The sequence below is a fragment of the Hipposideros armiger genome, unplaced genomic scaffold, assembly GCF_001890085.2.
Source record: "Hipposideros armiger isolate ML-2016 unplaced genomic scaffold, ASM189008v1 scaffold_46, whole genome shotgun sequence".
In the NCBI taxonomy this organism is placed as follows: domain Eukaryota; kingdom Metazoa; phylum Chordata; class Mammalia; order Chiroptera; family Hipposideridae; genus Hipposideros; species Hipposideros armiger.
The window spans coordinates 1,706,182-1,733,724 of NW_017731396.1; the positions used below are offsets into that span (position 1 = coordinate 1,706,182).

Genomic DNA, 27,543 nt, shown 5'->3' on the forward strand with positions numbered 1-27,543 from the left:
TTTTACGCAGTCATCTGTTTTATTTTAAAACATGTCTACACTGTATTGAGCATCAACACAGATGTGACTAAGAAACCCACAGTCCTGTTCCAGCAGGCAATGGGTCCAGTGTACGACTTGGGGTGTGGACTGTTATTTTTCACAGTGAGAGAGAAAAAAAAAAGGATAGGAAAGACGAAACAGACATTATTCCCAACTCCTGTTCAGGAATCTGAGTGATGAAACGGAAAGACAATAAGCTTATAAAAGCTCTTCTAAATCCCCTTCTCTCAATCAGTTGATGTTTAAATATGGAACCTGGGCTGGTAGACCAGCTGGACTTGGGCAACAGAAGGGCACACCGTTTAAAATAATATCCACACGTTACTGCAAAAAATGGGAGGATCAGGCTGTGCTTTCTGACTGATAGTTAACGTTTTCCTGTTTTTTGAACTCATGTAAGTTTAGAGGATATCAGAACTGCACAATCACAGTCATGGCAGAGCACATGTGCAGTATAAAAACTTTTCATTTTGGGAAAAGCGTTCAGTTGACCTCTGGGAAGAAATGCACTGAGCTGGATGGTGCCAACACAGAATGGCGGCTTAGGCTTCTTTATTTTGATCCTCTCAATTATGACCCCACAGAAACACGTGATATAATATGAAGATGGGGGAATATCTTCTATTTTTCAATCCAGCTGCTTTTTAAAAATTAATATTTTATAAGATTATTTTTGCTTCCCAAATCTTTCCTCTGAGGCATAAAACTAATGTTAGGAAGTTGGTGGGTTCTATTTCCCATACCAGAGGCACACGCTGGGTTTCTTTCTGTTTGGGGACTACCAGGGTTCTTGATTTCTGGAACACTTGGGCCTCTGGCACCACTGGACCCCCGTCAGCCTCTTTGGCCATCATCAGGGCTGAGATATCTGTATTCCAGAACAAAGAAGCCAATCTGAAGGAGTTGTGAATGAGAGGCCACCCCCTTACCCCTGGCTCCCCATCATCTGAGGGAAGTGAAGGCGGCAAGTAGGAGCAAACCTTTGAGTCATCGTGTCATCTGGAGAAGATGGTAAAGCAAGCCTACAGGCTGCCTGGGTGGCCTTGTTATGAGAAATAAAATGGCTTCTCTAAAGTATGGACTTCCTGTTTATGATCTAAAATGGATGCCTGGGAAATTATTTATCTGGCAGTGAAAGGCAGCTGTTCATTACAAATTACCCAAGTTTAGGCTTCCGACTTGATTATTCACACCAAGTCAGGCTTTAAAAAATAGGCCAAACTAGACTGGAATGTGTACATTTCAACAGATCAGAAATTGCAAAATGCTTATGCCACTTACTGACAGCACTCGACACAAGGACTCCACTGGTATAAATATTTTTTTTAGATTCCTTTGCATTTCAAATGACAGAGAATGGTCAGAACCAAGGCATGATTACAGTTTCTAACATCAATGGAATTACATTATCTATCTTAGTTACAAATCAATTTACATAGTTTTGCTGCATTTTCTATGCATTTTGTCTTTTAAACCATCTTTTACAAGATTTACATTGAAAAAAACAATTCTCAAAAGACAAATGCTAGAAGAACAAGTCTGGTGCATTATTTTTCCTGCAGTTACTTTTGGCAAGGGGAGGAATCACCATGGATTTTGAGTGGGGTGGCCGAGCTTTCCATGGGTCATCTTCTCCCACATGCTCAGGGATGGGGGCGGTCGGATACTCTCGCTTTTAAACATGTTGGCAGAAGGGCACCATTCTTCAGCTCTTTAGGGCCTGTGAAAACAAAGAGAAAGGTGACTGTCACTTCTTTTATGGGCCCTGGGAATAGTCATCCCATGAGTCATGTTCCCATTGTCCTGTTGCCTAAGTCTTCCAGTTCTGAAACCTGGAGCTCTTCCTCCAAGCCTGGTCCTCACATAGCCAAGGTCAGATTCCCAGGCGTTCCCAAACACATACATCTGTGACTGTATTGTCACTTGTGTCCCTCAACCTCACAGTTGTGTAACATTTGTCCTCCCCCCACTCCCCCCTGCCCATAATCCTATATCATCTCCCCAACAGAAATAATAAAACGTTTTCTTCTGGCTATGAATTTGAATGTTCTGAATTCTTAGGAAGCTTTAATAAGGAGAAAGGATTCCTTCCCCTTATCAATAGTCAATGCTAGGGAGTATACCACCATGTGTGTGGGTATATACAGGGCAGGATGGAGAAAGGGAGACCCCATCCCCAGGAGAATTCATCTTCAAGGTGGAGCCCTGGCTTTACAGCAAATGCTCTCTGGAAACCTCCTGCCTCTCATGAGACTAGGGTGACCAGGGGGTATCAAGTTCACACTTGGTTTGGGTTTTCTCTCAAGTTCAGTTAGCTGGAAAATGAAGACAAGAAGCCAAATTTGGTCAGAATTCAATGGGCGTCAACCAAAGAGCCACCTCTGGCTCTGCCTCTTTTTTTGGAAACTTATAAGGGCCAAGTAGACACTGGTTCTACTTATGGAGGCAGGGCACTTTTGACCATGACTTTCATTTAGAGGTTTTCATTAGCTCAAAGGTGGGAGCCCTAAAGTGACCACCTTTATTTACCTATCACATGGGTGTAAGTTATTCACTTACGAGTACCTTCCGGATATTTTTCGCACAACCACAATGATGATCCCACCAATGAATCCAATGGCTAGTAAGACCCCAACTATGATTCCAATCAGGGTCCCTGTCGCCAAGCCATCTGAACAAGAGGGAGAAAAAGCATGAGCTCCAGATAAACAATATACCCGCAATAATACAATGTGTCATTTACACACAATGCCACTGCCCCACTGTAGATAGCAGATAATGTTTCATGTTGTTTCTTCTGTATCTAGTGAAAATTGTCTTAGGAGAGGAGAAACTTTAGGCTATTCTAATCCCATCGTATGAATAGACAAATTTCTGGGTCTCAGGATCTATCAAGCACACCATTCACATGGGTGGCTTCACTGTTAATTATTGGGTAGCGTTTGTATACGACTATTAAGTTAGCCCCCATTTTCATTCTTAGTAACAATAAATTATGATATGACATCATTCTCCATAATTGTCATTAAGTGAATAGACTCATTTGTGGTTTGCTTATTTTCAAATACAGGCAATTCCGTTTTCTCTCTTAAAAGAGGTCGGAAACCTGTTCTCAGAAGGTTCTCTATTCTGTGCTTGTTGACTACAATCCAGGAAAGAATGTAATTCATCACAAAGATTAGGTTCAAAGAAATTTTTTTTAATCCCCAAAAAATATTTTGATACCAAAATCTAGCTTACCTTTCTCAACTGTTGTCTGTGTGCCCTCTGTAAAGAGATGTAATGATATAGAATTATTAGGATTTAATAACTATAATTTAACAATTGGCAAAAGATGAATTTACCCTAAGTGGAAAGTAGCAAAACACAAGCAAAGAGGATAATTTCTTAAATAAATTGGATCAGGGGATTTTAAAGCAAGCTTTGACATGATCCTGTCTTGAAAACTATTATTATTGAATTTATGAATGCTTCTTCACGCCTATGGGTCCATAGTACTTTTGTTATATTGCTTTTCTCTCATCTACTTTAGAGAGCAGAATCAAGGAAACTGACCCACAGAGGTCCTAAATAAATGATCAAAAATTTTAGATCTTAGAGTAACAAAAGAATCCAAGGCTGATGATTCTTGGTCCAATGTCAAGATCATGGAAAACTCACACTGGGATGAGGTCTATTTTGAAAGATTTTCATTTTGGGAGCAATAGCCTCTAGTTTTAGAAGATGTGGCCAAGATCGGAATCTGTTTTGTGACATGAATTCCCTGCTTTTTCTTTCGTAGCAAAATCCACATCTTACCAGGAAACAATATGCCCAGCGCAGTTTAATGAGAGAATACACTCTGGGTTCATGCCATTGTTACTTTAGGATTTCTATTTGCAGCCAAACCTAGTCCAATAATTACAATGTGAATATTTTCACGTACCTATCACATGGGTATAAGTTATTTACTTACAAGCGTCTTGTTGTAAGTGAGTTATAAAATTGTTAGGTTCTTTCAGATAATTTTACATAGTTCCTATTTAAAAGTAAAGGTGTTTTGTTTTGTTTTTCCCATAACCAGAGTCCTTAACTCCTCTGAGTGGTATTTTTCTATCTAGTTTGCAGATGGAGAAAAAGGCAAGGTGCCTTGGCTTAATGACACAATAGAGAGAAGTAAGTAAATCAGGTCCTTCCCTAGATCCTTAGCTTACAACTAGCAGAACACCACAGATACCTAATAGCTTTCCTAATCAAAGGTGAAGCCAGCCAGCCATCATCTACAAGGTGCTTGCTTTTTCTAATGGCTGGGTATGGGCGATGCCATCCCCTTTGTGCCAAGGATCTCTTCAGAAAGACACCTTTTCAAGATGGCTCCAGGGTAGGGGTCCCCGAACCTGACTCTCCCTGCATGAGCTGAACCCACGGCTCTGGAGCATTTATACGGAGCTCAAGCTGATGGTGCTATCCTACCATAAAAAAAGCAGCTGGAAGAGTGCTGGACCTGAATCCTACCCAGAACAAAGGTGTCATCGAATCAGCTCCCAAAACGTCATCCCTGGCTGCCAACTACACACAGAAACAGGTCTGTTGTTTGCTTATCACGTCTTAACATGGCGGCTGCCATTTCCAGCCTTACATAACCCACTGTCATCACCAACACCAGTGGTTAGAAAATACTAAAAATAAAGTTTATAGAAGATTCCTTACTAAATTAGACCTCATTAGTCCTGTACTGCCTAGCTCCCTCCCAATTAATTACATGGCTGTGATCATAAAATGTGTCATACATGGTGAACATCACCAAACCTGGGCGTTTCATGGGAAAGACATCTGCTGCCCTAATAAAATTACTTCTTAAATAACCCAAGTGCTTATAATTAGATATTAACTCACATGTGAAAATTTCTTAGGATATATGAAGTAGGAATGTGCTATAAGTCACACTTTTTGTGACAGGGTGGGGCAGAGGACAGGACAGGAGAGTAACCATAAGTATTTTCTGTCAACTGAATTTTTTTTTCTGCTGCTAATTAGCTGTCAACTCATGTTACAAATGATCAATTCTTCTCTAAAAATTTGAAATGCTTTCTAATGATCAATTACAATGATGATTCTTTCCTAGCTTAGCCCTATTTGGTTTTCTCTGGTATTTAAATGTTAACCATTTCTTTAGCATCTTGGAGTGACCTTTAGGCTTTATTTTCAGTTGATGAAGCTTTTTTTCCCCCTATTGTGATGAAATACACATAACAATTACTATTTTCATCATTTTTGCATACAGTTCAGTCGTATTAAGTACATTCATACTGTTGTGCAATCATCACCACCATCTACCTCCAGAACCCTTTCATGTCAAAAAACTGACATTTTATACCCATTAAACAATAATTCCCCAAACCCTCCTCCCACCAGTCCCTGGCAACCATTCATCTACTTTCTGTCTCCATAATTTTACTACTTATCTAAGTGGATTCATACAACATTTGGGTTTTGGTGACTGGCTTTTTCCATTTAGTAAAATGTCCTCAAAGTTTATCCACATTGTAGCATGCATCAGAATGTTCTTCCTTTTAAAGGCTGAATAACATTCCCTTGTATGTATATACACATTTTGTTTATCCATCCATCCATCAAAGAATTCCACATTTTAGCTATTGTGAACAATGCTGCTATGAACATGATTGTACAAATATAAAGATTTCAGTCCTCAGAAGTGCTCTAGATTCTGTAGAATCAAATTGGCTTTTGGGTCTGGAAATGTATATTGACAATAAAGAATAACTTCCTAGGTGTTCAGATGTGCAATTGGTTTGAGGGGTCACTGCTTTAAGCAAGGTCTCAGTATTTACTTTCATTTAAAGATAGAAATACCAATCAAGGTAAAATGATTTATATAAAATTGCTCAAGTTGGCAAGCACTCATTGCAGTTATTGGAGGATTAGTTCCTTTTTTCTTTTACCTATTCTAGTCCAAATTAGGGCTTATTTTTTTTAAATCCAAACAACCGAATTTCTTTTAGGAAAGCTCTAGAAATACAAAGTTCTCTCTTTCTATGGCTGAGTTGTAATGGCAGTGACCTTCCCTCATGCTTATCAGAGATGGTCTAAACCTCATAATAATGGTGAAGACCCAAAATCTTCCTTCACAGTTTCTCTCCAAGGTGTTCTATTCACACTGCTGCAGGTGCCAACTGTGAACCACAATTACAACCCCAAATCCTGGCAAGGCTGTTTCAGAAAAGATTTTTGCTCCATGTGTACAGACATGAACTCAATAATATGATGGTAAACATTAGTACAGAATCTATTAAGATTTACATAGGTTGGCTGAGTTTTATGGGCTAGGGTGTCAACATAAAGTTCTTAATGTAGCATCATCTTAGGGTCAGCAACATGACACCAGGAGCTACTTAACTTGCCCCTGTGGGGCCATTATCACTAGTGGCCATTCAAGGTAGAGAGCTGTGTTCAGCAACCCAAGAAAGCGAATTTGATTTAGCAACCTAATACATCGAATTGTGAGCCTACCACATAAAGCTCAGTTCAGAATTTGCTTGTGGATTCCAACAGGTGTCCTATTGGTTGTTATATTTGTTCAAGGTTTACAGAACACACTGATTATGCAAACGAAGATCAATCCCTATGGGGTGACCAATTTTCTTACCGATGGAATGACTAGTGGCCACATACACGGTTGTGGTGCTCTGGCTTTCTTCCTGAGCATGGACTGTGCTTTCTGAAGTTGGCAGATCCTCTATACGAATGCTCTTTGTACTTGTGAGCACCTATTGGAGATATAAATGAGACAAAAACAGAAACAGAACAGAATGTTTTAAAAAATATCCTCTGCCTTACAACAGAAAAGAATTTAAGGTGGCATAAATATAGAAAATATATGACAACATAAATTTAAAGTGGAAATAAGAAAACAAACAACAGCGTTGACAAGAATAAAACCAAGTCTCCTCCAGAAATGAATGCCAAATGTTTACTTCCATGGGTCTTAATTGTTGCTGACTTCCTAGGATCTTAACTCTTCAAAAAATACTAGATCACTTAGCTTTAATTCTTTCTCTCCCTTGAATTTGAATGGCACTTTTTCCCCTGCAACATTTTCTGGGTACATATTATGTTGTATCACCCTTCAATGAGAATAATAGCTAGCCGTTATTGAGAGCTTATAATGTGCCAGCCCATTTAAACACTTCATTTACTACACACACACACACACACACACACACACACACACACACACACACACTACATGAAGTAGATCCCATTATTAGTCCTATAGTATGAACAAGGCTTAGAGATTAGGTAATATGCCCAAACTCACATAGCCAACGAGTGACAAGATTGGGAATGGTTCTGTTGACTCCAAAGTTTATGCCAGAGTAACGTTCAACAAATATGCCAATGAGTACAGACAACAAAAGCAAAAATAGATAAATGGGATATCAAACTTAAAAACATTATGCATCAAAAGACACAAACTATCAAAGTGAAAAGGCAACCTACAGAATAAGAGAAAATATTTGCAAATCATATACCTGGTAAGGGTATAAAGAACTCCTACAACTCAACAACAAAAAATCAAATAACCTGATTTAAAAATGGGCAAAGGACCTGACTAGACATTTATCCAAAGATACTATACAATGGCTAATAAGCATATGAAAAAGGTCTCAATATCACAAATCATCAGAGAAATGCAAATCAACACCACAATGAGAGTATTGCCTCACACCTGTTAGGAAGGGTATTACCAAAAGAACAGAAAATAACGTGTTGGCAAGAATGTGGAGAAATTGGAACCATTGTGCACTGTCGGTGGGACTGTAAAATGGTGCAGCCACTAGGGGAAACAGGGTGGCATTTCCTCAAAACAATTAAAAATAGAACTACTATATGACCCAACAATCCCACCTCTGAGTATAGCCCCAAAAGAATTGAAAGCAAGGTCTTGAAGAGATATTTGCACACCCATGTTCATAGCAGCACTATTCACAGTAGCCAAAAGTTGGAAGCAACCCAAGTGTAAATCAACACTGAATGGATAAACAAAAGCAGTATATCCATCCATACAATGGAATATTATTCAGCCTTAAAAAAGAAGGAAATCCTGTTACATGCTACAACATGGATGAACCTTGAGGACATTATGCTAAGTGAAATAAACCAGTCACCAAAAGACAAATGATGTATGATTCCACTTATATGGAGTACTTGGAGCAGTCAAAATCATAGAGGTAAAAAGTAGAATGGTAGTTACCAGGGACTGGAGTGAGGAGGAATGGGGAGTTGTTTAATGGGTATAGAAATTCAGATTTGCAAGATAAAAACATCTGGAGAACTATTTCACAACAAGATGAATATACTTACCACCACTGAACTGTACACTTAAACATGGTTAAGATGGTAAATTTTATGTCATGGGCTAATCAGTGCCTACTATGCGCTTGGCATTGTCCCAAACCCTGGGGATATACTAGAACAGAGGTTGGCACGCTTTTCTGTAGAGGGCCAAATGGTAAATATTTTCATCTTTGTAGGCCATTTGGTCTCTGCTGCAACCAACTACTCAATTCTGCTCTTATCGTATGAAAGCAGCCCCAGATAATTGTCAACTGAATAAGCATTGCTGTGTTCCAATAAAACTTTATTTACAAAAACAGGTGGTGGGCCACATCTGGTGGGTCGTTTGCTGACCTCAGGGCTAGAGAGTAACTCCTGAGGGGAAAAGAGGGTGGAGGGGACAGGATTACTTTTGACCTCTGTGAGATAACATTTGAACCTGAGAATCATGAGAAAAAGTCATCCATGGAAAGATCTGGGGAGTGAGTGTTCTAAGCAGAGGACACAAAAACCGAAGCTGGAATAAGTTCAAAAGGTCAGAAGGGTCAACATGGCTGAAATAGAGAAAGTGAGTGGGGCTGTGGTGGAATGGAGTTAGAGAGGCAGGAGGACCCTCTGTTCCATGTTACTAACTAGATTATAAACTCCTCAAGGGTGGAGGGTGTGGCTTATTTATCTCCTCAGTGCCTCCTGGGCATCTTGTCTTGCCCGTGGCAGGTGCTTAAGACATATGAATTGATTAAAATTCATTAGGTTGGGGATGTGTCCAGGGAGACTCCACATCGTCTATACCAATGTGGCCTGTGGGTGGGCTCTAGTCTGTGTCTACAATAAGACAAGAACTTGTGAATATGTATTTAGAAACTTTTATAGCAATGATGGTGCTGCAAGATCCAAGACTTTTCCTCTATTGAAAACTGGGCTGCCGCAGATTGGACATCTATAAACCTACTTCCTTACTAGTTGGAGAACCCTGGTGTGTACTCTCAAATCACCTGCAATCTGCACACCAGCTACCTGCTAGCTGGATAAAACCGGGAAGTAGCTTTTGTTACAAGCCATGTACCAATTCTGTGCACAGTGGCTTCTGTTGAATGAATATAGATCTCCTTGCATGTGACGGCATGCCTATGAAACAAATTTCTCTCTTCCTGGGATGCTCACCACAGCTGTCGAGCCAGCAGTCCCATAGGGCTCTTCACTGGCACCTGGGGTCACCGTGCTATCTTCTGCACCTGGAGTCACGATGTCATCTTCTGGTGGGAACGTGGGGGCTACAAAAGAAAGACTGAGTCAGCACTTTCGGTGCAAGTAGTATGGGCAGAATTATACCTGGTTGGCTAAAACTAGCTAATTTTTTTTCCTATTTGTTTTGGGGATTTTTTTGGTGGGGGTGAAGGCTAGGGGGAGGGGTCACCTTTCTTGCTTACCACAAACCATTCTCTTTGCCTCACCTCTGGCACATATGATGGCCTGGTTGTCTCCATTGCAAAAGACAGGAAGACGGAACCCCAAAAAAGTTGAAGTACCCAGACCCTCCCTGTATCCCACGGAGACAGGCTGAACAGAGGGATGTACACCTTCCCTTTTCAGTAATGAGCCAGGTTCTTCATGGTGCCGTTTCACACAATTAATTAATGTATTCAGGTTAATAGAATATCATTTAGACCTGGAAAAATTCTAAGTTAGAGTCACCTCGAAAGACTTCTAAAACTACCGATGTACAGGCTCTATCTCAAACCTTCTGAAGTCAGAATGTCCAAAAACAGGGTCTCCATCTTTTCAAAATCAAGCTTGCTCTCCTTTGAATTTTGAGACTGCTGCCTACCTGAATGATTAGAACCATTGGCTTGGACCACAGACCTCAGGGATCACAGAGAGCTCAGCCTCTTATTTTACAGTTGGGTTAACGTCTACAGGGGAAGGTCAGTAATATACTTAAGGCTGCCGGAGATGCCTAACAGAACGCTTAGTGCCTCAAGAGCTATATTAGTAAGAGATCTTACTGCCCCTGGTCCTGGCTTTCCTACATTAATATTGGATGAATGACCCTGCTGTGTCGAGGAGAAAGGTTTCCGGAGGAGCAGGGGATGGGTAGGGTGGGAAAGCAGGCTGAATTCCACGACCGGGCGAAGAACAGATCATCAATAGCAGCCTCTGCTTCCATCTCAGTCACAATGATCTGAACTAATCATGACCAAGCCGGGGCATCACCTCAACTCACCAAATAGCCGTTTTCACAAATTAAAAGTCTGACTCATTGGCCACAGGCTGCCTCCCCAGACTCCGAGTGGCTCTGGAAATTCCATGACTAAATACAGTTGCAAAATAAGGGAGCGCGCACATCCCAGGAGCCAGAGGGAGGAGGTGCTCGGGACTGCTTTGTGTAATTAGAGCACAGGTTTGTATGGAGGCAGTGCTGAAGTCAGCAGCCTGTCCTTGCCTTAAGATACCGAATTTCTCCCTACACTCAGATGGCCCAGCCAAAGGCACGGCTAATAAATATTTGATCACAACTTCTTTGCTGATGCATAGAGGGAAAAAGCCTCTGAAATTTGTGTATTCTCTTTGTATCTAGAGCCCTAATCCAGTGTGCCAATCAAAGGCTTTGGATGAACCGCCTAAGTATATGCATCTATTTTTCATCTGGGTGGCAAAAGGCTTTCACCAGTTAGCAATAACTGAATACCTCAGTGCGTACAAATGGTTGGCCTCTCCTCCTGGCTATTTGCTGGGGTGGGGGTAGTGATGGCTCCCACAAGGATTTATGACTCTGGTGTAGGCAAATGTTGAATGCATTTATCGAGCTCAAGGGGGAAATAACCCATTGCTGGGCAAGTAGTCCTAATTTAAAAACAAAAAAAAACAAACGAAAAACTCTAAGCATACCATTTTCTTTTCTTCCTCCCCTTCTTTGAACTCAGTGAACAAATGATCAATTTTAAAAATGTGTTCTGGAGCTGTTCAAGCAAAATCGCTTACTACAGGGCACCCTCTAACTTGAAAACAAAACAAAACCACCCTTGCTTAAAAAAAACAAAACAAAACAAGTACTGAATGAAGTTGGTTAGAATGCTTTCATAGAAAGCTCAGTTTATTGAAAGCGTAACTTGATAAAAATTCCTTCTGGTTCTTTTCTACTCTCGGCCCACAGAGCCAAGTCCTAAAATCACTCTGAATAGACAAAGGGTGTTTTAAGAATGACATCCATGATTAAGATGCACGTCCTTTGTCTCACTGCCCCGGCATTCTTTTTGCTCCATGGGAAACTTGATCTTTAACAAGAGATACTCAATTGTCCCTCTTATTATTTTGACCAAAGGCCTTCCTGGGTGAAGAGTTCCTCCAGCCCAGCTGCCGAGAGTTTCCAGCCAACATTTGCCAACCTTCTCCCTTGAACGGTGAAATTCAAATCACATATTGATGCCTTCGCTCTCTGGTCCTTTTTGTCTTCCTAAGACACGTGTGTGCACAGGTGACGCACACAACTGTTTATTTAAGTGCAGGGATGAACCTACAATAACAGTGTCAGTTCTGAAACCCTGTACCCTCATGCTCACATGAACACCTTTTCCTGCCACACCCTGCCTCACTCAGCTGTGTGTCAGAACCAATGGAAGTTTCCAAATGAAGTGGCAGCTCATCCATTTACTTTAGAATTTGTGTGTGTGTGTGTGTGTGTGTGTGTGTGTGTGTGTTATTCTTTAAAAAGCTAGGCCTAAGGTTATACTGCTTATGAGAAGACGATGTGGATAAATCGATTTTCCCTGAAGGTTCTTAAGTTTGAGGACAAATAAAAACTGAAGTGATGCTTATTCACATGAAAGTGCTAATTATGAATCATTTTTATCTTTGCAGGAAAGCCGAATGTCACTAAAGAAATTATTCTAGTTTATGTACATTTATGGGATGGCATTTCTTTAAAAATACTTTAAAATTTAGGTGCAATGTTAAATCACACTGTTATTATCACTGTATGTAATATCCCACATTCTTGATAGAAATCTTTTGAATAAGCGTTTTCAATTTTTTGGTTTTGTTTACATTTCTTTTGATTAGTGGTGGTGAGTTTTTCCATCTGTTTGTTGGCTATTAGCAATGTCTTCTTTGGTGAACATTTTTCTCTTATGGTATTCATCTTTGTTTACAGCTTTGTAAGTGTTCTTTATAATCTTAAGAATATAGTCTTTGAATAAATGCTGCAAACATTTTTTTTACTCGTTGGCATTTGCATCTCTTTTGTAAGCGACAAGTTCTGTCACTAAGCAAACTTAAGCTTGTTTTGTCCCTTTGATGTCACAATCACCAACCCTACTTTCAAAATTATATAAGACATTCACCTACGTTTTCCTTATGGTTTTTCTCTTACACTTAATATTTCTATCCGTCTCGTGTTTATTTTGAAGTATGGTGTAAAATAAGAATATAATTTGATTTCCCCCCAAAAGATTAGGCTGTCGCTCCAATAAATCCTCTTTGCCCTACTGCTTCAAAACTAGCTCTCAGGGAGACAATGTCGTCTTTCTAACTGTGTCGTGGTCATGGAGAAACCTTTTAGCACAAGGAGCGGTTTAAGTGGCCTGAGCACTGCCGACTGCCTCTGCCCCCTTACCTACTGCCCTGTCTACAGATTCTTTCCAGAGCCAATTCCTAAATCCGTGCCCCCTCACATCAGCTCCTCTTCCTCCTCGCATCAGCTGGCCACTGCCAAGTTAATTCAGTGCTATGGATGTTGCTAGAATAACATGGGACACAGTGAGCAAAAGGCTGAGTGGGCTACTAAAACAGAAGTGCACAGAGGACTTTCCAAGTGGCAGGTTCTCCTCAACACAGGAGGCACAGCTTTATAATCAGACCCTCTCTCACATTTGTTCAGCCATGGGAAGTCTACATGGTGCCTCCTGGCTGACTTTATTTCACAACGGCCCCGTGGGTGGGTTGCACTGGCATTATTTTCTCCATTTCCCAGACGAGGAAAGTAAGGTTGACACTCTCCTTGATCAGACTTGAGTTAGGCTCCTCTGAGCTCTTCTTAATGAGGCCACAACCCTGGGCTTCCATGTTCATCCTTGCATAGTCCAGTTTCAACAAGAACCCTGCTAAGTCAGTTTGGAGAGAATCTGCCTACCCTCAGGATCTGATCAACTTCCCCACGCCCCACCTTTGATGTCTAAGTCTTTGGCCTGCCTTTAGCAAGAATCCTGTTAGGCCATTTTTAGCAAGAATCCCCCCACCCCTGGTGTCTTCTCTTAGTAATTCTCTATCCACTGACCCTCAGTTCTGCTCGTTGGCTGTAAATCCCCAGCTGTCGTTTTTGTACCCAGAGTTAAGCCCTATCTCTCTCCCCTATTGCAATAGTCTTGAATCAAGTTTTCCCACTGTTTTAATAAGTGTCAGAGTAAATTTTTCTTTAACAACGTCACAAGTGAAATGATTCTCACAAACATGCAAAAGCACATTTGTGCCACCCTGGCAGCTGTGGGCTGCAAAGCCTGCTGCCCCCTCCTGGGTTCTGATATCCTTCCTCTTTGGCCCCCATCCTCCTCCTCTCATAAATTTCAATTCTGGTTGCCAGAAGCAACCGCTTACTCTGGCATCTCACCTCTTCTTATGAAACACCATCTTGTTAGAATGTTCCAATCTACTTATTTAGAGACCACCATTTCAACATCCTCAAATGAGCCCCTTTCTAAGACTATGCTTTCAAAAGTGACAGGTTAGAAAGAAGGTGTGATTTGCTTTAAAAAGGTGTACCTCTCTGAGTAGCCGTTCTCCTCTTGGCTACACAAGTTAAGGCAGCAGCGATGATCAAGAATGTGCCAAGGTTCCCCTCTATATCCCTAAACATGTACTGTGCACCTACTATGTGCTGGGCCCCATTCTAAGCACTGGAGACAGAGGAGTGAACAAGGCAAGGTCTCTACTCTTGTGGATCTGGGTGCTGTCGGGGTGGATGGGGGCTCAAAGTAGCAAACAAACCAGGAAAATCTCAAGTCAGTGTTGCGTCCTCCCTTCAGATCTCTAAGGAAAGGGTACTTTCTTGAGAGGCCTTCCCTCTTCATCCAAGTAAAACCAGTAACCCCCTCTCCCCACACTCACATGTATGCCCAAGTACTTGCCCCCCCCCCACACACACACACCAGGCTATATATTCACTAATTGCTGTCCCACAAGAACATATGCTCAGTAAGGCTGTTTTATCTCAACATCCCCATTGCCTAAAATCCTTGGCACACAGTAGGCACTCAGTAAGTGTCTGTTGAATGAATGCATGAACTAACCCCAAAGCCCAGAATGAGCTTGGGACACTGCACATTGAAGAAGCAGAGAGCGCGCAGACTGGCTGGACAATAAGAAACAAGATTGGGGAGGTGCAGAGGGCCAGTTCTGTGGAACTCTGCAAGGAAGTGATTTTGACTTCATTTAGGGTGTGAAAGGAAGCCAGCAGATGCTCTGAGTAGGGGCATGACGGAACCTGAGCCCAAGAAGCCACTTCCGAAGCCACTGTGTGAATGGAGTGTGTGTATGGGGGGTAGTGCCAGCATCTGGCTAAAACAGGGAGACCGCTTAGACTATTTCTGTTGTCCAGTCAGGGGTGGGTGGCGCTTGCACCAGGACGGTGGCAGTAGGGATGGAAAGAACTGGACAGGTAATGGCCGGGAAGCATCTGAATTCACTACCCACCAATGATCAGAAATAAATACAAAAGCTCAGAGGCAAGAATTCATTTTACCATCTGTTACAGCTTTGTTAATAACATGTAAGGTATGAATGGATGTACTAAGTTAAGTAGGATGTTCCTATAGGATGCTGAGTCCTTTACAGGACCTCACCTTGTTTTATGAGGACAGCCACAGAGCCCCATATGTAGGTTTAGGTACAGAGTCTCCACCCATTTCCATCTCTACCTGTGGAGACTCAGGTCTCCCCTGCTTTCAGCCTGCTGACCTGAAGCTTGAAAATTGGACAGCTGGAGACACAGCTTCGACTGCGTTTTATCTTGAAATGGGAAAGTTGATTTTAAAAATAAAGAAGTCGCAAGCTGAGTTGCCCTTGGAGTTTTCAAAGAAAACCTGTGGGGTTAGCCCACAGATGAAGGCATCTTTCGTGTGGCCTGCTATTCTCTAGACTCTTAAGCTGCTCTAATGTCTAAATGCACAAATAAGCCTTTGAACATGGTTGACTGCATGGCCTTGGAATGGCTTTTGTGGCCACCAAGAGCTAGAATCTCTTTTTTTTTTTTCTTACAACATCCTAGGAAGAACTGGTTTTCCCCTGTAGGAGAATTAATAAACAACCCTAGCATTCCCCCCCCCCCGCCTCCCAATTACATTTGGGAAGAAGTACTGCTTTTGGAAGGAAGGCAAAACATCTATTTGGGGAACAAAAACATTCGCCTCTGTTCCTTTGCCCAGACACAGGCGTTCGCAAATTATTTTTCTATTATGTCTCAACCTTGTGCTCAGAAACCTGAAAAAATCAATACGCCCAAAACTGGAGAAAGATGCCAACCCCCAACATTTTCCAGGACTCTGAAGACCACCTACTGTGATCACCCAGATACTCAGGTCTTTGTCTATCCCTTCATCTCAATTCCCAGCATCCCACAAGAGGCTGTGTTGGATGGTGCTCTCTTAGTTACCACGAAGTGGATTTCTATAACCGGAATAAAGGTGTCAGGACTCTGCTTTTATTTACCACATCCTTCGAGTTATGTCCCATGTCCTACAGGCTGGCCCATCTCGTCACCTTGTGTAGAAGCCTCTCTTTGAAATATTGAAAGCCATTCTCTGACCCAGGGCGGTGTGCCGGACCCTCAGCTCCTGGCAGACATGAGGTTGTGGTCGATACAATCACTGATGTGGCCAGTGGGCTTCCCCTCCACGCCCACCCTTTCCATGGCTCCTGGTAAATTGCTTACTGGATCAAAAGTTTGATCGTGGAAAAATCTAGGCAACTCCTAGACGGTGTGGCCCTGCCACTCAGTATCCCACAGAAATGGCCCACTCAATTTTCCCCCAGATATTTCCACACCGTACATATTCCCAGGACCTGGAACTGGTATTTAGCAGATGTTTACTGAGCAACTGACTGAAAGCACCAGCCAAGTAGGAAATTTCTTGTCAATGATCCTTTATATTATAAAATTCCCGCCACTGTCCACTGTGCTTAACCCAAGAGTTGTTAAATACCTTCCCCTGATGAAAGAGACAGCGTGGCTAAAAACAGAACAATCCACCTATGAGGATGAACTGGGCTGCCCTGCTGTTTGATTTTTAATGAGCAGCAGTCTGTCTGCTTGCTGTCAGGTCCTGTCAGCCCCTGCAGGATGAGGCCAACGATGAGACTTGACTGCCCAATGTCGGCACCAGGGACGTGTGTCTCTCTCATGAAATTCAAGAGAAACGTGTCAAGACTGAGGAGACCAGGTGGGTTGTTACTAGTACCTCTAGAAAAATCAGAAGAATGCTACAGGTTCAGATTTGGAGCAGCGAGCACCCCCTGATTTCAGAGCCAGGTGCTTAATACGCAGTGTCCCAAGGACGCCTTCCAGGGGGCTCCAGGTGGGGTGGCCCCTCTGATTCACCTCCCAAAGATGGAGGCAGCGTTCTGAAGGTCCCTGTAGCTGAAGATGAGCAATAAAGGAGAGGGACCAACATCAGCTGGGGACTCACTTTTTATTTCAATAGCAGGGACTCACACGAAGTCACCGGCAGTGGAAGAAGCAGGACATACAGTCCATGAGACAACACCAGGCCCCCCAACCCCATCATTCTCTCTGCCCTTCAGTGCGGAAAAAGGAACTGAGACCTATTGCAGACCCTTCACAAATCTTTGCGCTTAATTTCCATGACCATCCACGAGGCAGATGTTTTAATAATGGCTACTATTTATGGAATTGATAGGAAAATGGGCAAAACGTGGTACGAAGCACTCTCTTCCTCTCTACAAAAGCCTTGCAAACGAAGATCACCCTCCTTTTGTAGAGGAGAGTGATGAGCCTGAGAGGAACCTGCCTACGTAGGCAGAAAGTGGTGATGCAGAGATTGAACATCAGGCTCTATCAGACCCCAAAACCCCCGCTCTAACCACCACGGCACACAACCTTTGCACCTATTGGCCACTTTTCCACAGGTCCCGCTCGCATTCCTCTCTACTCCACATAGAAAAGGCTGGTTGTGGGCTTCTGGACGTCAAGGTCACCTGCAGGTTCATCTTTCAACGCCATCTAAACCCTACCTACTGTTCTACCTGGCCCAGGTAAAACGCCTCCCCCTTCAGAGCCCTCCCAGGGTGCCAGGAGAAAGCAAGCTCCTGTAAGCTAGGCTAGGACTTGATACCTTGGGCATCCACTGTTTTCTCCCTGCTGTCGTGTATAGGTTCCTGCGGGGCCACATCCCATTCCGCTGTGGGTTTATGGGCCAGCTACCGGCACAGTCTCTGAGAGCTGAATGAATGACTAGATAAATCGTCACAATTTTCAGGGTTCACGAGAGTGAATCAACTTACACGCTCACCCCCAACCACAAACCGCGCTCAGAAGTCCTCAGATGTTAAAACGAGAGGCTGTTGATTACAACCTCAACCAAGATTACTCAACCTGGGGAGACGGTTCTCTCTTGACCAAGAGCGGAATATTTTCAGGCAAAGAGGAAATGAGTTCACAGTCTCGTAGACTGGAACCAACACTTCTGTAATAACTTTTCTGGATCTAGTGGAGCCGGAGTCCTATAACGAAAGGCCACCTCATAGGAAGGATGGCTTAGTACTTGAATAATCAAATGACTAAAGCCAGCTGTAGAAGTGCTGCCCCAAGCAGGCATCTCCACGGGGTGGTGGAGTGTTTGGGAAACACTCACCATCTGCTAGGAAACTGACTCACTCGGGGCCGTCAGCTGAGCAGGCGCTGATTTTGCAAGAGTGAAAAGAGGAGCCCCTTTGGACCTGACCTCACCGTCCGCCCATGCAGCTTGCAGACAGCCCAGCTGCGAGCCCAGGAGGATGAGGGCCTGCAGGAATGTGCACAATGTGCTGTGTTTCCCTGCGCTGCCCTTGGCCTTGATCCTAAGCCTGGTTTAAGAGTTTGATGTGTGCTGCGGAGGGTAGATTTTTAATAATTGTTCTTAGCCAAGGGGGGGAGGGTGTCTCTCTGACCCTCCCTGTCATCTTTTTCCCTTTGTTCCATTGACTGGGGAATTTAGGCAGCAAACTTCATCTCCAGGGCTTATTTCTGATGTCATTTTAGTGGAGATTCTCCCCAGGTACTCATCAGATGCACAAATTAGATGTCTTACTATTACCTCGAACTCTCTGTGTCTGTAACAGACTGCATGAACAGCTGCTCCTTCTCAGCAAATGGGTTCCTAACCTCTCACCCTCCTACCTGAGTTCCATCACCTGCCTTCTTGTCATTCCTGCCAAAAGGCTTGGGTCACTGAGTTTCTCCCCTCTCCCTCCTGCCAAATGTTTACTATGTACCAACCATGGGTTCTTTTAAAGTACACAAGAAGACATGGGCCCTGCTCTCTTCTCTAAGGGGCAAGATGTACATAAATAATTAAAATACAGTGAAAAGACAAGCCAAAGCAACCTTGCAAAAGAACAAAGTAGGAGGACTCACGCTTCCCCATTTCAACCCTTACTACAAAGCTACACTAATCAGACTGTGTGGTCTTGGCATAAGGACAGATGCACAGGTCAATGGCATAGAATTGAGCATCCAGAAATAAACCCATACATGCATGGGCAATTGAGTCTGACAAAGGCACCAAGATAATTTAGTGGAGGGAAAGAATCATCTTTTCAATAAATAGTGCTGGGACAACTAGATACCCACATGCAGAAGAATGGAGTTGGATTTCTACGTCACACCACATATAAAAATTACCTCCAAATGAATCAGAGGCCTAAATGTAGGAGCTAAAACTTTGCAACTATTGGAAGAAAACATAAAGAGGAAATCTTTGTGGCCTTGGATTAAGCAATGGCTTCCTAGGTATCACACCAACACTATAGGCAACAACAACAACAACAAAATAGATAAATTGGACTTCATCAAAATTTTGAAAATTTTTGCTTCAGTGAACATTTATCAAGAGATTGAAAAGACAAGCCACAGAATGGGAATAACATTTGCAATTCACATGTAAGACAAGGGTCTAGGACTCAGAATGTATTAAAAATTCACCAATAAAAAGACAACCCAATTTTTTTTTTATTTCTTTTTTTAGCTGAGCCATCCTGCCACCTGTTGGCAGCTCAGCGGCTGCTCAGCTTGGGCCGGACTCGAACTGCTTTTGCTCAGAGCTCACACTCTTGAGCGAGCTCTTAACCAACTGAGCCACTCGGCCGGCCCAAGACAACCCAATTTTAAAAGGTAAAAAGGATATGAATAAACATTTCTCCAAAGATATACAAATGGCCAACAAGCACATGAAAAGATGCTCAACATCCTTAGTCAACAGGCAAATGCAAATCAGAACTACTAATGACAATCCATTTCATATCCATTAGGATGGCTATTATTAAAAACAAACAAACAGAAAATAACAAGTGTTGGCAAGGATGTAAAGAAACTGGAACACTTTTGCATTATTGGTGGGAATGTAACCTGGTGCATCCACTTTGGAACACAGTCTGGCAGTTCCTCAGAAAGTTAAACGCAGAGTTACCATATGACCTGGCAATTCCACTCCTAGGTATATACTTAAAATAAAAACATGTATCCGCACAAAGATTTATACATGAATATTCATAGCAGCTTTATTCATAATAGCCCCAAAGTGGAAACAACGCAAATGTCCATCAATTGGGGAATGGATAAACAAAATGTGGTCTACCCATACAATGGAATATTATTCAGCCATAAAAAAGGAATGATGCCTGCTACAACATGGATGGGCCTTGAAAGCATCATGCTAAATGAAAGGAGACAGATTCAAAAAGTCACATGTTGTAGGTTTACGTTTACCAGAAATCTCCAGAATAGGTAAATCCATAGAGACAGAAAGAAGATTCATGGTTGCCAGGGGGGGTGAGGGTAGGGACAATCAGAGAAACTGCTAATGGTTTGAGAGTTTCGGGAGAGGGGTGATGAAAACAATCTAAAATTGACAGTGGCAACGGTCGCACAACTCTGGATATACTAAAAACCACTGGATTGTTCAATTTCAAGGGGTTAATTTTATGCTTTGTGAACTACATATTCATAGAAAAAATTTCATTAGAGTGATGAGTGTTGGAAGAGATGAATAATAAGAAATCAGGAAATACTGAGTTGCAAGTCTTGCTGCCTCTTACTCCCTGAAAGCTGATCTCATCCCCTCTTCTACTGTCCCCACATTCAAGTCTCTTTACCTCCTCCCCGACACACTGGTCCCATAAACTAGACTCAATCCCCTATGGTGGCCTCATCATTAATTTTCTTCTGACAACCACTCTTCATGGCCGCCCCACTCCCATTTTCCATTATTGCCTATTGCCTACAGAAGACGGTCCGCCTGTCACACTCAACACGGACTTATCCTTCTCTGATTTCCTGCCACTTCCCAACGCAGCCGCCCTGACTCGCACCGGCCTTCACGGCCCTTCCCAGCCCTGGATACCTACACCTCTTCCCTCATAAATTCTAGATAGTTCTCACTTCCGGGCAGTCTCTCCTGCCTGCACTGCCCTTTCCTGCCACCTTATCCAATCAACCCCACCATGTTCACAGCCAAGATCAAGTTGCACCTTCCCTACAAGGCTTTTTCTGGCTCCCGTCGGCCATAGGAATCTCATCTCCAAACTCCTAGCAGCAGATAATGGCGTGTGCTGCTCAGGACATGCCACGGTATGCAGCTTCGTGTGTTCTTTTACGTAGTATGCACCACACACGCATCTGTCTTGCCTCTCTTTGCAAGCTGCGATCTCACCTTATGCTTCCTCTCTAACTCTTAAAATTCTTAATACTATGTACGCTCTGTAAATGCTTAAGGGGCCAGGGACCGCGTCCTTCAATTCGGTGCCCCTGGAGCCATCTAGTTCTTCCATCTGAATTACACATTTAACAAATAACAAGTAGCGTTGCCCTAGGAGAAGTGCTTGAACAAATCAACTGGCTGATTGTTCTGGGTGTCCTTGGCGGCCTCGTCTCCAAGCATAGCTGCTTGTTGTGCTGAATAGTTATAGGCGTAGGCTCTGGGGATGGGCTACCTACATTTAAGTCTTACCACTGCCATTTACTTGCTCTGTGTCTGTGTGGAAGTTACTGAACCTCTCTGAGCCTCTTTACTCATCTATGAAATACAAATATTGGGTTGTTGGAAAAGTCATGACGCATTTTTGCAATGAAAAACATAGAAAAAATACGTCATGGCTTTTCCAACAACCCAATATGTCCTACCTTGTAGGTCTGTGGTGCAGATTCAGTGAAGTGAGGCTTGGAGAGTGCTTGGTGTGTGCTAAGAGCTCAGTAAATGTTAGCAGTTATTACATAGTTACAGCTATTAACACCATCCATCCAGAGCCTAGTTCCCTTAGCTTTACAGGTTCAGAATTTTAATCTCATTAGGGGAAAATCCAGCTAAGATGAAAATGTTTCCCATTAGCCAAACTCACAAGAGGCCAGGAAACCAAATAGTTTATTTAGAACAGAAAATCGGTTTTTTCAATGCTTTATACACATATTTGTGATCCAGGCATGCTCTTTTCAAGAGTGAAATTCCCTGGGATGCTGTTTAGTGTTTACAGGACACGGGCAAAGGGGGAGACTGTTGAGTGGCATCATTTCCAGACTGTGATAGAACAGGCATCTCTGATTCATCAGAAAACCACCGTCACTGAGATCAGAATCCCCAAGGTCACCAGATATGACATCTTGCTTACCAGCTGCAAGCCGGCATAACATTTGCCTTGCCTGACTTGCAAAGCAGTTACTCAAGAAATATGTGTTAGGGTCAGCAGAGTGGCACGTTGGTTAAGAACTGGCTTGGGATGCCAGAGGGCCCCAGTTCGGATCCCACATATGAGGGCCAGTGACACTGCCCTCTGCAGCTAAGATGGTGAATGGCAGCTCGACCTGGGGCTGGGCTGCTATGGGACGCTGGCAACGGCGTAGGGTGCAGTCCCCTGCTGCAGTGAGCTGCCATAAGCTACCGTGTGTAGCCAGCAGCCGCAGTGAGCGGCTGTCCAGAGGCCGGCGACTGATCTGCCTCTCCCGGGAAGAGTGCAATGATGGTGCCAACTTGGGCCAGTGAAGCAACGTCCTCCACAACTAGACTGAAGAACAAAACAGCAACTTGTCTGTTCCCCTCCCCCAATTCCCCAATAAAATCTTTTAAAAAAAGAAATATGTGCTAAATAAATGAATTCCTTGGATAAACAGGTCTGACATCATCAAATCCTTGTTCCTTTGTTCCTCAGCCTGTCCAGATTCAAGGCAAACTGACTCCCACCTCCATTGGGCAGGACACTATTCCTTGGGTCGCAGCTTTGCTTATTATGTCGTTGTGTTTTATTCTCCCAGATGGAGGCACCTTGATGAATTGCAGGAAATACTCCATTCTCATCCATCGTATGTTTACACATATTCTAGCATGCCCCCCTGCCCGGCTTCCCATCCATATTCTATGTCACCGGCATTCCCCCTGCCCACTACCAACGTTAACAATGGCAATTAGTGCCCCACGGGTATTCTCTCTCTACTGCTGGCAGCACTGGCAGGTCTGCCCCTCTGCACAGAGGTCAGGAGCATAGTTTCCTCCGGAAAAGTGATGATCCTTTTGGCAGGTCTGTTATGGTGGTTTGTACTTTTGTTCCTCCCCTGCGTGAAATGGAGTGTTGCCCTAACAATTTCAGTTTGCAGGTCCTCAGACAAACAGGTGAATGGGATGACCAGGTCTGCTGGTTTCCCTCTGGACTCAGCTATTGTAGATTGCCCTCAAAGGAGAAAACCGTCCCCTCCGAGGTGAGGCAAAGGCACGGGACCAGAAGAAAAGCAGAGCCAGCCCACCTGTATGTAGAAGTTCAAGGGAGCACTTGCCCTGACTGGTCCTCTGTGAGCAGACTGGTTGGTGGCTGCTGGGTGAGACATGAGAGAAGGAAAAAGCCAGACATGTTGTCTAAGATGACCTTGGATGACCTTGGCAGCATTCATCTTGTTCCCTAACCTGGCTCCTTCTCATAACCCTCAGATAAGATGCCTTATCGGCTTTCCTCTCTTAAAGTTTTAAGAAATCAGTAGGGCAAGGATTCAAACTTCCAACCAAGAGCTGTTTTTCTCTCTTGCTCATCCCATGGGAATCCTAAGGCTTATCTCAGTAACTGTTTGCTTGGCTTGAAAAGTACCCCCCTGCCTTGTCCCCATCCCCTCAATCATTGGGTCTTCTTCCAACAAAACACTCTCACTGGCTATTTCCTTGAGAGGTGTCAGGAATGGCCAGGCTCCCATGCAGAGCCTGGCAGACAGACTCCTGTTCAGATTCCTCAAGTGAGTTTCACAAGGGGAGTCCTAGGTATTTGAGTCTTTTCTCCCTCTACTTACTCCCCTGTAATATTTCCACAAGTTCTAACCTGGCGTGCCTGTTCTTAGTGCCAGGATATGACAAATATTCAGATAAGCCGATGGAATTTAAAGCACAGGTCTGCTGCTTTGCTGGTGAAGAGTTCGGAGTGCACTTTATAATGTTAGGTGTGCCTTTCTCAAAAGTGCAGGAAAGTCGGCATCTAACATACCAAGCACTCAGGAGACGCTGAATTACCATCTGTGGAATGAATGAATGAATCCCATTGTAATGTACTGTGACAGCTTCGTTCCTAAAGGACTATTATAGTATGTATTTAATGTAAAGGACTTCTTACAGCTCTTAAAAATTTTTGTTTTCTAGCTTAAGGAGCTTAAAGTGAGGTTAACTTTTAATTTCAAGTTCAACCTTCATTTTTTGTTGTTGTTACTGTTTTAGGGTGTTTTTGGTTTTGTTTTGGTTTGGTTTGGGTTTTTTTCCAGCACTGTAAGGTAGCAAAAAGAACTTGGGTTACAGAGTTAGACCCATTTTTGAATCCCAGCTCCGGCATATTCTGAAGATAATAGCAGAATTTAAGGAGCTGGGATCACATGAGGTAACTGTGACACTCCTGGCATGTGGTGGAGAAGGGGACGGGAAGGCAGACGACTGGGCCAGACCATCCACGTGATGCCAGGGTTTGGGATCTTTATGTTTCTCGGGTATGGAGTTACTCATGGGCCACTGATTTCAGAGGCCAGAGAAAGAGACAAGGTCCAGCCGCATACCTCTGCTCAGCCGGGGTTCCTCCCTGTGTGCCATGTCCTGACTTAGCCTTCTCGTGCTTGGATACTTTTAAAAAATGAGCTTTTCTGTATTAAATGCTATTTTGGCTCTCACACACCCGTGTAATGGATAGGCCTCCCTCACGAAGGCTCTAACAGATCTGATCTTTATTAAATGCTTGATCAATGCCTTATGTGCTACACACAGTCTTAGCAACCGATGAAGATTTCAAGGCCTCCGAAACTGGCAAGCGTTTCGGGGAATCACAGGGAAGTTTGTTTGCCGCATGATTAATCCTGGGTGGATTGGTCCCGGAAAAGCACGCACTTGCGGGTTTGCAGCAAGCAGCAGCCTGCAGAATTTCACAAAACAAACGATCTAATGGAGAGGCCCGGAGGTATGTTTTGGATGGAAGTTCAGAGGGAAGGTGGGGCCTGACAATTGAGGAAAATGCCAGATGTGGGGACAACAGAGCGCCTTTGAGTCCACTCCCATCCAAAGAGACAACACATGGGACCCGGTTATAAAACTGAACCAGATTATAACCCTAGACGAGGGAAGCCCAGTCGGGGAGTGGGATCCTGTGAGAAGGATCATAAAATTCATCACCGTAATTACCTCCCCCTCCTCTCCCGCCCCCCCCCCAACAAGAGCCAACAATAGCTCAGCTCAATGAAGTTATTCATCCATATGCAAGTTGCCTCACTCATTATCCTCAGACAAAACCCCTCCTGGGCCTCAGCTCTTTGCCAGCAGGCCAGCAAATCAGTGTCCCCATACAGCCATGGCCCCCCACCCCCCACAGCCTAGGGGGCTTCCGTCTTTAGCAGTCGAGTTTCTAGTACCAAGGATGGCTATGTTTTCAGACAAGGTTTACCGCCAACCTTTTAGGAGTCCCTTTGACACTCAGGAACTGGCTTAAAGATAATTACAGCTAACCCTTCCCTGGGAGCAAACAGAGAATGCCGCCCAGCTGCCGTCTTTGCTCAGCAGGGCTGGGAGGCGTCTCGGTTTGGGGGGCCTCCCACACCTCGTCCTGGTGAGCACAAAATGGTGTCATGTGCACACTGTCTCGCCAAAAGGGAAATGTAACTGAAATGCAGAGCCGACTATATCACAATGGAAAGAGAAGTTCCAAAATAGGGCCACCACGAATAGCCCCGGGGCCCTTAGAGAGAGTAGCTCCTTCTCTCCAAAGCAGACATTATTACTATTCCCTGTATCTTTCCCTAGGGCTCGGGATTTTTTTTTTCTTTGTATGGAATTACAGAAGCCGAGGTTCCGTCCACACCTCCCTCAAGTCACTCCCTCCAAGGATTCCTCTACCAAGATATTCAGTTTGGAAAATGTAAGAGTTTACTTTTCAGAGCACAGCTCAACCAGCTCCAACTCCAAAGATCACGCGTTAGCTTCCAAGTCCTTCAGCCAATATTTAGTGAGCAACTATAATGCGCCGGGCGTTGCTTTGGCCCCAGGGATCAAGGCTAAGACACAGCTGTGTCCTTGGGAGCTTATATTCTACTGGGAAAACAGATAATAAAGTCCCAAGAAAAGAAATAAAATAATGACAAATGTTCACGGATGCCACCCACACAGCACGCTGGGCAGAAAGAGGCAAAGGGATGAGAAGAGGATGGGAGAGGAAAAGAGGGCAAGGGAACGGAAAGACGCAGATGACCGGGCAGGCATCCGATGACCCCAGCATCAGAGCCAATACATCTGAAATCTGAGGCGTCACCAACACTCATGCAGTAACTGAGATTGTTGGCCAAGCTCGACACACGGCCCCACACGGCCATCTTCCATTCCCTCGCGTTACTCAGGAACCGTCCACTTCAGTTCTTTCCACACACAGTACCCTCTCTAACAGGATACCCGGCCTGTTTCAGCCCATCCCTGTTGGTGGTGTCCTGAGCGTCCATCATGTGGGCGCACAGGGTGTAAGACCTGGCAGCCCCCAGAAGGAGACCATCGCTGCACAGGGGGACCCCTCTCCCCAACCCCAGCACTCCTGAATGTCCCTCCCCATTCCACGGACCCCATCTCTTCTGAGGCCACGGCATTCCTCCAATACATCCCTCCAATACGCGCCAGTGGGAAGCCTCCTTACTATTATCTGTCACTCTGTCTCTTGTGAGCTGAGCAGGGGACAGCAGGAGGTGGGCTGACAGGGAGGGAGGCCCCCTCTGCTCCCCATTCTTGCTGCCCGTGGGGCTCCGGGGCTACTCCACGCAATCCGCTCAGTTTTTTTTCTGTGGGACCTGGCACCGGCTAAGCCGCTGTCTCTCCTTCTCCTGGGCTCTCCAGACTCGCGTGCACTCACACTCCCCGCCCGCCCTCGGCTCTCCCAGGCAACCTCCGATCCCAGGCCCAGGCACTCCAGCAAGTCCCGGCTAGCTCGCCCCCACCAGCACCTCGCGCGGAGTCTTACCTCCTGCCACAAGCCAGAGCGATGCTCTTCCCAAAACCAACAGCAGAACTGGCACCTTCCACATCGTCTTCGTTCCCTTGTTCCCTTTGGGGTCGAGCCGCTTAGTTTTTGTGCTGCGGGAAAGAGGAAGAATCTGCAGCCACCGGCCCTCGCCTGGCAGAGCGCGAAAGTGGGGGCTGGAATGCAGGGAGCAAAAGTTCCAGCGCGGGTAGTGTCCCCAAGCTTCCCTTCGCCCGCGGCAGCTGGAGGAGCAAACTTTGCAGTTGGAAACTTTGGGAGCGGAGTCAGCATTTATCACTCCCGAGAAGGACGGGCGCGCTCCCGCTGTAAGGTGGTCTCAGCCGGGGCTCACTAGGACCGCCCTCTGCTCTGTTTGGCCAGCGCGAAAACGATGACCTCAGGCCAGGTTTAAAGTTACAGGGCTGCAGCTGTGGGGGCTGCCAGGACACGCCGAGGGCCCTGAGC

General features: G+C 44.3%; 1 protein-coding gene across 2 annotated transcripts; it reads right to left on the reverse strand.

The window, feature by feature from the left end:
• On the reverse strand, nt 1-27,543 carry PDPN (podoplanin). Of its 2 annotated transcripts, none has more exons than XM_019639686.1 (6): nt 27,079-27,543; nt 9,544-9,653; nt 6,689-6,809; nt 3,283-3,309; nt 2,602-2,713; nt 1-1,762 (listed from the first exon to the last, which is right to left on the reverse strand). In XM_019639686.1, the coding sequence occupies exons 1-6, from the start codon at nt 27,140-27,142 to the stop codon at nt 1,756-1,758; spliced, it is 441 nt and encodes a 146-aa protein (XP_019495231.1). In that variant the 5' UTR covers nt 27,143-27,543; the 3' UTR covers nt 1-1,755. The 2 variants fall into 2 exon arrangements, with proteins under 2 accessions (XP_019495231.1, XP_019495232.1); XM_019639687.1 differs by having other exon boundaries at nt 2,608-2,713; nt 27,079-27,541.

Excerpts from the sequence above, each read along its gene's own strand:
- PDPN (XM_019639686.1), bottom strand. The coding sequence starts at position 27,142 with ATGTGGAAGGTGCCAGTTCTGCTGTTGGTTTTGGGAAGAGCATCGCTC. Across the intron at positions 6,810-9,543 it reads CTGCTGGCTCGACAGCTGTG|GTGCTCACAAGTACAAAGAG; the intron begins GTGAGCATCCCA and ends TATCTCCAATAG. Across the intron at positions 3,310-6,688 it reads GGCCACTAGTCATTCCATCG|AGGGCACACAGACAACAGTT; the intron begins GTAAGAAAATTG and ends ATCTCTTTACAG.